Source organism: Balaenoptera musculus, chromosome 4 (assembly GCF_009873245.2).
Source record: "Balaenoptera musculus isolate JJ_BM4_2016_0621 chromosome 4, mBalMus1.pri.v3, whole genome shotgun sequence".
Taxonomy (NCBI): domain Eukaryota; kingdom Metazoa; phylum Chordata; class Mammalia; order Artiodactyla; family Balaenopteridae; genus Balaenoptera; species Balaenoptera musculus.
Window position 1 is genome coordinate 97,182,056 of NC_045788.1, and position 12,434 is coordinate 97,194,489.

General features: G+C 44.1%; 1 protein-coding gene across 1 annotated transcript in view; it reads right to left on the minus strand.

Annotated features, from left to right (window-relative positions):
* Window positions 1-11,833, minus strand: part of LOC118894764 (cell cycle control protein 50C-like) — a 31,336-nt gene extending 19,503 nt beyond the window's left edge. Inside the window, exons 1-4 of the mRNA XM_036851284.1 lie at window positions 11,672-11,833; window positions 11,134-11,177; window positions 9,931-10,129; window positions 6,037-6,147 (exon numbers count right to left, since the gene is read on the minus strand). Of these exons, the coding sequence (XP_036707179.1) occupies window positions 6,037-6,147; window positions 9,931-10,122 (303 nt within the window). The 5' untranslated portion in view covers window positions 10,123-10,129; window positions 11,134-11,177; window positions 11,672-11,833. The remainder of the gene's footprint in view (window positions 1-6,036; window positions 6,148-9,930; window positions 10,130-11,133; window positions 11,178-11,671) is intronic.
* Window positions 11,834-12,434: the final 601 nt, after the last annotated feature.

The window sequence follows — 12,434 nt, forward strand, 5'->3', positions numbered from 1 at the left end:
CCCAGACCATGGCTCAAACCCGTGTCCCCTGCGTTGGCAGGTGGATTCTTAACCACTGCGCCACCAGGGAAGCCCCCTAGAACTTCTCCAAGTGGGCTTGATACAGATTTTACTAACAGCACATACGATGCAAATGTAAATGTCGAAGGTAGCTATTTATAATTAATATTCTATCTACCTCCAAAATAATGAAGGTATGCATCTAAAAATATGAAGGCCTAAATTTTATTAAGTGCCTCCCATATGTCAGGTGCTATGTTCAGTGCTAGAAATACAAAAGTATTCCTTTACAGTTCCCTGAGTCAACTGATTCTTTTATGCTATGCAAATTTGGCCTCGCCCTAAGGACCTTTAAGAGGATGAGTATGGAAGATGAGAGCTGGTACCCAGGTTAGGCTGAAAATAAAGGTCATGGTAAGTGTGACCAGTTACAGAAAACAACAAAGGCTGAAGAGCTTAGTCCCTGGTAAGAGAAAAGCCTCTGGAACACTGAGAAAGGGAGATGCTGGGCCCTAAGAGGCGGGCTACAACATCGTAAACAGAGAGCGTGGATGTGAAGGTGAACAAGCCAGGCATAGCAGGAATGACAGATTATATTTCCTCACCAAAGGAGGGAACCTCTACTGATGACCCATAACTACAGAAAATATGAAATCCATGGAATGGAACTTACCATACATTTTCTTGGAAGCTAAAAAGAGCATTCTACTAACCCAAAGTTATATACTCATATAAACATGACAAAATAAATAGAGAACACTCACATGCTGGAGACAGAAGTGTTTTAATAAACTTTTTTCAATAATTCTTTGTCCAAGATTTTACAAGGCCTCCAAGATCATCATCTTTTTGATTAGTCCTGGAGGCATAATGCACTTTATAGTGTTTCTTTTCTTCCGTGGTACTTGGTGCAGGATTCCTAGTTTAAGGCAGAGAGCCGTGCGTGGATTTGTCATCTAGCGTGTGTAATGTGTGTGAACTTGTGGGCAGAAGGCTCTGTGCTTGCCCTGAGTAGTTTGGTTAGATTTTTATGAGAAAGCCTTTGCCTCAAAGGAATGGTTAGCAGCTGGTAACACTTATTTGCCTTTAGGATTTCAAAGGACACAGACAGATGGGAACTTGAAGCCCTTTAAGGTTTTATCTTTTGGATTTTTTTTCTTCAAAATTTTGAGCACCCTGTGCCCCCCAAGAAGGAACCAATCCTGCTGACACCTTGATTTCAGACTTCTGATTTCTAGAATTGTGAGAAAATAAATATCCAATGTTTAAAGAAAAAAAAAAAGCAACACTAACTTTTACTTTGTGGGGGCAGCATGGTGAGTTATGGAAGGCAAGAAAGTACACAATTGTAGAGAACTAGAATTTTGACCTTTAACAAAAGAGCACAGATATAAATCTTCCCTCCCGGGACTTTATATAGATATCACTTACAACTCAAGTACAACTCAGTAATTTTCTCATAATTTACATCAGACTTACTCACAAAAATGATTAGAGACACAGATGTATTCAGATTATTACTGATGCCAACATGCTTTCACCTGGGATCAAGGGGGAAATAGGAAAGGGACACATAAAACCAAAGCTTCCTAGAGCATAAAGCAATATAATTTATCACTTTATCTTTTTTTCCATTCATTTAAAATTTCAGCAAACATTTTCTAAGCATCTACCACGTAAAACATACTGTGCTATGCCCCTGTGAAGGAAGCAAAGATTCTTATGTTCATTCAATAAACATTAATTGGGCAACTACAGGATGTCAGGCATAGTTATAGGTGCTTGGGATACAATAGTGAGAGACAGACAATAAACAATACATATAATAAACTGTTAATTTATATAGTAAGTTGGAAGGTGATAAGTACTATGGAAAAAATGGAAATTACAGTAAGGTAGTAAGAATCAGGAGTGCAGGGCTGGGGTGAGCAGACAGGATGAAGTATGAAATAGGATGGCTAGTGTAGGCCTGATTAGGTGATGGCTGAGCCAAACAGGACCTGAAGGCAGCAGGGGAGTTAGCCGAGTGGATGTCAGGTACAGAGAAGAGAATGCCTGACTTGTTTGAGGAATGAGGAGGCCGGTGTGGTCAGAGAGGGAGTGGGGAAGAGAATGGAGAGAGGAGGTTAGGAGGAGGTAAGAAGCCAGATCACATAGGCCTTGTAAGGACTTAGGCTTTTTCACTGAGTAGAGAGAGAAGCCATTGCAGGGATTTTTGAGCAAAGGAATAACATGATATGACTTATAATTTAAAACGTTCACTCTGGCTGCTCTATTGAGACATGGATACAACAGGGAGACCTGATAGGAGGCTACTGTAGAAATCCAGGTGAGATGTGAGGGTGGCATGGAGCTGGGTAGTAGCAGCAGAGGTGGGCAGAGGTGAGCAGACTCTGGATATATTTTGAAGGTAGAACCAATAGGATGGATTGGATGCAAGGTGTGAAAGAACGAAAGGAGTCAAGAATGACCCCTGGGCTTTTAGCCTGAGCACCAGAAGGACAGAGTTCTTTTCAACCGAGATTGTCTGTGGGTGGAATAGGGTTTTTTGGGGGATGGGCGTAGAGTAAGTAAGGGGAAGAAGTGGATATTAGTTCAGTTTTAGAAACATTGAGCTGAGATAGAAAACAGAGCATTGGTAATCGATAGCATTTAAACCTAGGAGGTAGATGATGTTTCCAAGGAGGTGAGTGCATACGGAGAGGAGATGAAGACTGAAGGCCATGACTAAAGCCCTGCAGATCTCCACATAAAGAGTTTGGGGAAAATAGGAGGAACAGCAAAGGAACCAAAGAAGGGCAGTCAGGGGACTTCCCTGGTGGCGCAGTGGTTAAGAATCCGCCTGCCAGTGCAGGGGACATGGGTTCGAGCCCTGGTCCGGGAAGATCCCACATGCCACGGAGCAACTAAGCCCATGTACCACAACTACTGAGCCTGTGTGCTAGAGCCCACAAGCCACAACTACTGAGCCCACGTGCCACAACTACTGAAGCACGCACGCCTAGAGCCCGTGCTCTGCAACAAGAGAAGCCCCCACTCGCCACAGCTAGAGAAAGCCCGTGAGCAGCAACGAAGACCCAACGCAGCCAAAAATAAATAAATAAATTAAAACAGAAAAAAAGAAGGGCAGCCAGAGAGCAAGGGGGAAAACCAAGAGAGTAAGGTCTCCTGGAAGCCAAGAGAAGAAAGCATGTCAAGGACGAGGGAGTGATTGCCTGTGTCCAGTGGGTGACAAAGCACTGAGGACGGAGCACTGGATTTATCCACAAGGAAGTCATTGGTAACCCCGCAATGTCACTGAGTGTTAGGGCCATGGGTGGGTCTTTGTGAGTGAGAAGAGAGGAACTGGAAATACCCAAGAGAGATGACTCCTCTGAGGAGTTTCCCTGCTAATGGGAGGAAAGAAATAGGCAGATAGCGGGCAGGGAAATTTGGGAGAATAGAAGAGTACTTCGTTTTTGTTTTCTAAAAGATAGGTCAAATAATATGTTTGTGTGCTGATGGGAATGATCCAGTAGAGAGAAAATGTGATGATATAGAGAGGTGACAACTGCTGAGTTAAGCCCTTATAAAGGCAAGAAAGGCTGGCATCTATCACACAAGAGGAGAGGTGAGCCTTCAGATGGGAGCATGGGTGGTTCACCTGTGGTAACAGGTGGGAAGGTTGAGTATGTAGTGCAGATACGTCTGGATGTGTAGTTGTGTGGTGTGGCATGTAAAGCATGGTCCCTTTCCTCAGGGAGGTTCCTGTGAATAGAGGAAATGAGTCTACAGGATATTATATGGGCGATTGTAAGTCCATAAGAAGAGTTGAAACAGCCTTCTCAGGATACAAATGTGGGCAAATTCTTGCTGGAGACATGAGTGGAAAGGAGGCTCAAGGAAGTGTTTGGATATTAGTGGCTTAAAACAAGTGAGATCTTACAGGTGGGAGTGAGAGGGGAGACTTTCTCGGCAAAAGAACAGCAGGAACATAAAGAGTTGCATCATGGAAAAGCAAGTTGGTCAGTTTGGCAGGAGTACAAGGTCTCCTGCAAGGATAAAGATGAAAAAAGGTGGCTGGGCCTCAGGTATTGAAAAGTAATCTGAAAGAGGGCACATTTTGGGGGACAGGGTGTGGTCTACTGATTTGGCAAATAACAACTGGCTAAAAGTAGGAGAAGCCAAAGGCTAGATGTGCAGTTAAGGTTGCTGTGATACTAGATCAGGAGGGACTGAACTGGGGCGACGCCAAGAAAATGGAGTGAGAAAGTGGTTGGGAGAGACAGGGATTGCAGAACAGTAGCCACACATCAGAGGTCTGGATGAGAAAGGAGTGGGCGGGGTAAAGTCAAGGAGGAAAATTTTGAGTCTTGGTGATGGGATCTTTCCCAGAAAGGGAAGTAAGGAGGGTTTTTCAGGAGATGACGATGAGTCTGGTATGGGGAGGAAGCAGGGCCTTGAGGATGGGATGTTCAGTGACAAGCTCAAGAGAAGGCCTGCCTGCACATGAAACATCCCATGCAGAGTCATCTATGCAGGGGAAGAAGGGGAGACGGGTCAGGTTAGGGAGGAGGTGCTACGGGAGGAGAGGTGCGGAGTCCAGAGGACAGGACAGGACCTTTGAAAAGTTTCAGGAAATACATTTTCTTTTTTTATAAATTTATTTATTTGGCAGCATTGTGACTTTGTTGCTGTGCGGGCTTTCTCTAGTTGCAGCGAGCGGGGGTTACTCTTTGTTGCGGTGCATGGGCTTCTCATTGCTGTGGCTTCTCTTGTTGCGGAGCATGGGCTCTAGGCTCGCGGGCTTCAGTAGTTGTGGCTCGCAGGCTCTAGAGCGCAGGCTCAGTAGTTGTGGCTCACGGGCTTAGTTGCTCCGCGGCACGTGGGATCTTCCCGGACCAGGGCTCAAACCCTTGTCCCCTGCATTAGCAGGCGGATTCTTAACCACTGCGCCACCAGGGAAGTCTCGAAATACATTTTCATTTCATTAAGTCTTTGCTACCTAGTAAGACTGTGGTGGCCCTGAAAAGGTGCCTCTTGATCTCCTACTGCAGGGAGCGTAATCGAGGGGTGGACGCGGCTGCTGTGCTCTGAGGTCATCCTATGTTTGCACCAAGGCCATGCTTCCCGTTGCTGCTCCCAGACAACGGCTCAGCAATAGGGATACTGAGGCAAGGACTCTCTGTTGGGCTTGCTGAAACTTTCTTAAGAATACTCTGCAGTCTAAGACCTGTCTTCCCTCCTCCCTCCCCTCCTCCCCATCTCTCTACCCTCCTCTCCCTCTGTCCCTCCTTCCTTCCTACTCTGCTTCCCTCTCCTTCCCAGGGGTCAGAGCTGTGTTGTGGTCTGACAGCTCTCCCAGCCTCCTCCAGCTTCCTCCATATTTTCCCTCGCAGGCAGTTCCCCCAGTAAATCTCTGGCATGTCTAATCCTGTCTTGGCATCTGCTTCTCAGAGGACCTGGACTAACATGAGACTTTAATCAGCCCAAAAGCAGGGATGTCTCTTAATATTTCTGTGGCATTTCTCACAGTGCCTGACAGCCAGGCCAAGAGTCGCCTTAGGGATTAGGCAACTGCACGTGTAGAATGACTAGGAGGGGAGGACGCAAGGAGAGTCGCAGGTGTGTGACCTTTGACACTAACTCACTGTGTGACCTTGGCCAAGTCACTTAACCTCTCAACCCATTAATCTTCTCACTGTAAAATGAGTGGTTAGATTCAGTGATTTCTATGGTCCCCTCCTGTGTTGACATTTGGCATAGAACCTGTTTGATTGATGTTAAGAATTGTTACAAAGTTGGGTGGGTAAAGAATCTGGAAATTTAGACACAAGGAGAAGAATGAAATTCCAAAGAAAAAAAAGGGGGTGGGGGGGGAGAGTCGCACATGAGCTCAATACTTTATAAGATCCCTGCCCCCCCATTCCCACCCTGCGTTATTTCTTGTATTTTCAGTTTTGGAAAGCATTTGGTGGAGATCATGAATTTACTGCCACATGTTAAATAGGAGTAGAGCAGCGTATAGCCAATTGAAGGCTCTTGAATCTCACTTACCTTCATTGTCTCTGGAAGGAAAAAGGGAATAGAGCAGTTGCATTCTTTGTCAAAATTAGCAGCATTTTCCCGCAGTTTTGCACAATTTGCACATTTTTCTGTGTAATTAATCTGTCAGGCAGGGAAAATAATAATTATTAATTAAAAAGGGATGTGAGTACATATCTTAAAATTAAAGTCCTGAGTCCATCAAAGTCTCCAAGCTTTCTAGGTCAAGGGCGCGCTATCTGGGACATGAACCAAGGGCAGCTCTGCGGATGTGTGGGACGAGTGGGTCTCCTTACAGCCTTTCATTTGGGGACCCAGCTGCATTTTGCCACTTACCTGGAGTTCAGGGTTTCTACTACATATTTATGTAACCTGCTGTGATGAAGCCTTATGCCTCCATCATAAAAAGTTACCATTAGGAAAATATTAGTCAGTGACTCATGAGAACTGGGCCTGCAGCCTGAGTCTAATCAGCGTTATGGGAAAGTCACTTCACTGTTTTTCCATTTTATTGTATGGAAAATATTTATACTAGTGAATTATTCTACATGGTATCTAGAGGAAGTTATTAAAAATGACCAAACATAGAAAAAAGAAGTGTTTCCAAAATGTAGAGTTATCGATGCATGTGAAGCAATTGTTTTTAAAGTGTTGTGATATTGTTTTTTAAAAGTTAAATTCTGTGCAAAATGGTATAAGTGGACTCTTTAAAAAAGGATAGTGTGTCCCGAATGGGCAAATCCTGTGAGCTCTGGCTCAAGGACTCAGTTATGTGAAGATGGAACTGGAAGGAGAGTGGGGAAGGGGGGCTCCGAGAGAGGCCACGAGGCTGTGCGTTTCCCTTCTGCTCCAGGAAACGCTCATCCCAGGCTCCCAGGGCTGGCTGTGAGGTGCTGCTGGTCGCTTCTGCTTTTTCCTCACTGTGTTGAGGAGTCATTAGAAACGTCTGGGAATGGGAAAGGAACAGGGAAGCAAGGGACTGGCTTTCTCTTCGGTAAATTGCCAGTGGGATTTTAGATTCTTTGGGAGAGAAGAGTAACAAGAAAGAAAGAAGGAATTTTGAATGCTTGCAAAGTCACTGGGTGTTTGGAAGTCAAAGAGGTAAAGTGTGAATACTAAATTAAAGATTAGCCAAAAGGCTACTTAATTGTACTTAGATGCTTATATTTACTTAAATCATTCTTTAAGTATGCAGCAAGACTAGAACTATTATTTTTAAAAATACTGATGCCTTTTCTGTTAGTGACACTGCATTCTAATTTTTAAAAAGCATTAAAGAACAGGGGTGTATCTAACTGAGACCGATATATCAACAGCACACTGAACTGTGACTGAGGCAACGGGTGCTAGTTCAGCCAGTCTCTGATCCTGAGTTAAATACTTAACTTCCAGGGCCCACATTTTGTTCATCAGCATCATTTTGGCTAGCAATTAATTGATTTGTGAGGTCATTTTAGTAGTATACACACTACTCCATGGATTCTTGAGAGAGTTCTATCAACGCCGAATTAGAAAATAATGTCTTTCATGATCAAGTAATTTTTGAGTAGATGATATCCAAGGTGTTTTCTAGCTCTAAACATTTTACAAGGGAAACATGTCTTTGATCTACTGTCTACTTTTGCTGCTCAAACCTATAGCTCTAAAATGACAGCAAAGATCATAGTCTGGTCCTCACAGAATTTTGGAAAGGCAGGAATTATCATTCTTGCTTAAAGTAAACTGCAAAAAGGGCACTTTCTCGTTGTGCCCCAGGGCTAAGTGAGAAGAGGAAAGCCAGCTCAGACCTCTTCTACTAGGTGTGTGTTGACCACACTGGCCTGGGATACACACTTCATCTTACCACCCATTACAACAAAACACTTCCATGTGCAAAAGAGGATCGCCCTCTATGGGTGGTTTCTGATTTTCCTGTATAAAAGCAAAGTGTTAGGGGCTTCCCTGGTGGCGCAGTGTTTGGGAATCTGCCTGCCAATGCAGGGGACACGGGTTCGAGCCCTGGTCTGGGAAGATCCCACATGCCGCGGAGCAACTAGGCCCGTGAGCCACAATTACTGAGCCTGCGCGTCTGGAGCCTGTGCTCCGCAACAAGAGAGGCTGCGATAATGAGAGGCCTGCGCACCGCGATGAAGAGTGGCCCCCACTTGCCACAACTGGGGAGAGCCCTCAAGCAGAAACGAGGACCCAACACAGCCATAAATAAATAAAATAAATAAACCCAAAAAAAAAAAAAAGCAAAGTGTTAGAAACAGTCCTATCTGAAGTGGCTTAAAAGAAAAGTCAATTGGAAAATCCCCTTAACATCATGATAAAATCATCCTGTTGAAAGTTGTTTGCAGAGTGGCCTTGGCCAACCATGGAGTGAGGTTCTCCTCACATCGCTAAGGTGACACCATTCAGCAACTGCTGTCTCTTAATGGAGGCTGCACTTTATAGAGGGTGGGGATGGGTGCCCAGAAGGGAGGAAGCTGGAAGGACATGGGAAGGGGAGGGGAAGAACCAGAAATGGGTTGGTGAAGGAGAAAATAGAACAGTAAACAGGATGAACTTTATGGAAATGAATATCAACCTTGTAAGCCAATTACTTTGCTATCGCCTTCAACAAGGCAGGTTTACTTCCCTCCTGCCATTTTGCCTTTGTCACTTGGTGGCGCCTGGTGGTTTACATTACCACACTGGAGGACTCAAGAGGACTTAGGGGCACCTGCCAGGAGCTGGGGGGTGGGGTACAGAAAATTTCAGTGGAAAGGCAAGAGAGCAGTATGTGTTGGTAGGAGGAGTGGGACCTGAAATGCAATTTTCTTCTTTGAAGTCATTGCTATTTGCCGTAATCCATTCTTTCAGTAAGTGTGTGCCTAGTATGCACTGGTGACGTGCAAGGAAGGGGTTGTGGATGTGGCAAACAAGCCAGCCGTGGCTGAGCTCTCCATTCTTCGCACACACTACCTTACTTACTCTATCATTAGCTCATTGAGGATGGAGTTCAACTCTTACAAACCTTACTCATCTACACACCCAGAAGAACTCTGAGTACCTTCAGACACTCATGAACGTTAAATCAGGGTTGACAGACTTGGCCTTCATGGTAATTTTGCCACTAGCCTATGTGGGGAGATGGAATAGATGAGCTTTCCATGGCTGCCTTCAGAGTGGAGGTCATACGGTCTGGGATGTCGCATAACCTGCTCAGAGCTGATTTGCATGAAACATTTACTTAATTTATTAGACCAAATGCGGGCATGGCCTCAGACCAGATCTGAGCTCCCCCTCCTCAGACCAGCTACTGGGCTTCTCATCCTCCAACAGCTTGCTGTCAAATCGGCAAAAGGCTTGTAACTGAGGGGTTCACTGCTCAACTTCCGCTTTTCTCACTCTGAGTAGAACTTGGTTTATTTTGCGAAGTATCCTTTAGAGGCCAGAAAGATTTGTGTTCTTGCCTTTCCTGGATTAAAGCGATGATCTCAGATGGAATTTATTTGCAAAGGGAAAGACACAATGCTTGAAAGTGGGGCAAAATTGAAGACCTATATCTTTGGCTCTTCGCTCTTTTTATCAATATGATTCACGGGTCCCTGGCAGTCATTTGGTCTTGCCTCTCCTCCCGCCTCCACCAGTCACTTGCTCAGTACTCTGACAGCATAAAAAGCTCCTGACTTTGCCAGGCCCCTGTAAACAAATGTGGCTGAACTGACCAGTGTGAGAGTGATTGTCCTCCAGAGGGAGAAGGGATGAACAAAGCCACCACATAGAGGCTCTTTCACCATCTGCACCTGCCAGCTGAAAAAGGGATGCTCCAGTCTCATCCACTTCCCTGTCCAGGGGCTGGGTTTTCAAACTGACCACTCTTTATAGTCCCAAAGCTGAAAATTCTTAGAAATTGCAGCAAAAAAGTCAGATGGGACACACCTCTACTTCCTTGATGGTCTTTGCAGACAACAGAAGGATGACGCCCACTCCAAGGCAGAACACGCCTGTGGCAAAAAAGCCGGAGAGGATTTTGTTGGCTGAGAGCTGTAGCCGGTAGGCGGGCAACTGCTGCTGCTTCACGGCACTGTTGTCTGGCAATCCGGACTGGCAGTCCTGGGATATCCTCTTCATGGTGGTTCTGTGGGTGACCCAGATATACTTCTGAGACATTTATAACATTACTGCTCAGCGTAATACCACATAATGGTAATACTGAGAATTACGTGACTCTTCCTTTGCACTCGCGAAGTCTTTCTGTTCCTGGAATTATTTCTTAACCAGACCCGATATTCAGCAGCAGCACAGCTCCCTTCGATCAGCCATTGTTGGGTATATTTTACTTAGGCTCAAAAAGCTTGTTGTGCTAACTGCCATGCCTAGGAGGAACAGTCCCCAGCAGGTCTGTATAAACCAACATCTGGCAACACTGGGAAGCAGTTACAACAGGCTATTTCTGGGACATGGTGGCTAATTCGAGGCAACCCTTCCTGAAAGGGGGAAAATGGATTTATCCTTGAGAACTTGCCCAAATCCTTCAAGATTAATACAAATAATAGAAGTGAGTGCTGTCAGCTTTTCCCAAATGTGGCTGTCCCTTAACGTGAATATAAACTAAGTTGGGAAAATGCTCTCAGATTACAGCTAACTTTGCTCTTTGTGATAATGAGGAAGGGAGAAGCAAACAGGGATTGCAGAACACAGAAGACTAATCTCAGTAGTTTCCAATTTTTTCATCCATAAGAAAGGCTCTGGCAGAAAGTGTAGATGAAAAACATCTCCTAACCTTTCCTCAAGCACGCGCTTTGAAGTAGCCCAAATGATGCAAGAGAAAGGGAGAGCAAAATAGATAATCATTTAAATGTTCAATATTGCAATATGGTATTATTGTTTTTTTTTCACTTATTCGAAATCCACTAACATCATTTTCATTACGCTATTAATAATTACTTCCTCTTCAAGATGCATTTAAGATGTAGAATTGGGATTTAAAAAAAATTAGGTAGCATGTGAGCTTCTAATTTTCCTTTTTTTAATTAACATTCGGCAGAGAAGCCATGTTGGACTATTTTTGTGTTAAAGAAGACAATGACTTTGGCAAATCTACCTAGTTTAAAAGAATACAAAACAAATGCAATTACTTACACTGGGAGGTTTCCAATTCAGAGTCAAAGCTTTCCCTTGCAAAACTGGAAAAAAAGCAGAACACCAATGGGGACTTTTCAGCGAGCCATTTGAATCTGGCTTGGAGGTGGTGACGAGTATGGCTGTTGGTATCAGACAGATTTGTGTGAGAAGACGGCAGTGAACACTCCTAGTTCACATCTACTATTTGTTTTACTAAATAAACATGGTCAAGAACTTGAGTTTAAAAGGCAGTAACAGCCTGTGAGATTAGATTATGTGTGCAGAGTTGGCCTACAAAATATCGGGTATGTTTGCAATCTAGGTACTTGTTCCAACATTCGGCGTGATTATAGTACATATGTAACACCTACCAGAAGGGTCATGACAGTAACAAATCAAGAACAGTATTTCTTAGGCTTTTTATAAAACAACAAAACCAACCTAACCAAAATCCCAAACTAAAAGATGCTTCACAGGAGTATATTAGGGTTTTCCAGAGAAACAGAACCAATAGATCTAAATGTATATATAGATCTATCATAAAGAATTGGCTCACGTGATTACGGAGGAGGCTGGTAAGTCCAAAATCTGCAGAGCTGATGTTCCTCCAGTTTGAGTTTGAAGGCCAAAAGCTGCCATAGAACCAGGAAGAGCCGATGTCACAGTTTGAAGGTCATCAGGCAGGAAGAGCCAATGTTTCAGTTGGAAAGCGGAATTCTCTCTTACTTGGGGGAGGGTCAGCCCCCAAAGGGCTAAGTTTAGCTATAGCTTGAATGAATTCTCATGCTGTGGTGGCTTTCTTTCTTTTTCCTTTAACTTGTTGAGCTTGAGCCAGAGTCCTGCAGGATGGAACGTGTTCCCCTATCCTTTGAATCCCCGTGTGTGGCTTCTAGCCCACAGAGGTGCACAAACAGCAAGTCGCTGGTGTGTAGAAGCATGTGATTTGCCGGAGTGCGATGTGCTACGCTGCTGGACTCCTTTAACATTTCTCAATATCTGAATGTGGAACTTCATATACCAGTAATGGCAACTGTTTGCTTTATTATCTCATTTGTTATATATGCCCGACTCCCCAGATAGATAACCATGGTGTCCTGAAGTGAATATAGGAGATCTGGGTTTGACTTCTGCTTCTGCTACTTAAAGTAGTGTGTGTCCTTTCTGAGATTCAGTTTAATCATCTATAAAATATAAATAATAAGACGTTTCCTCCAAAACTATTTTAATGATTAACTGTGACAGACTATATATATTCTTCTTAGGAAACTAAGGAGAATGACAACTATATGCAATGTGGGATCCTTCACTGGATCCTGGAA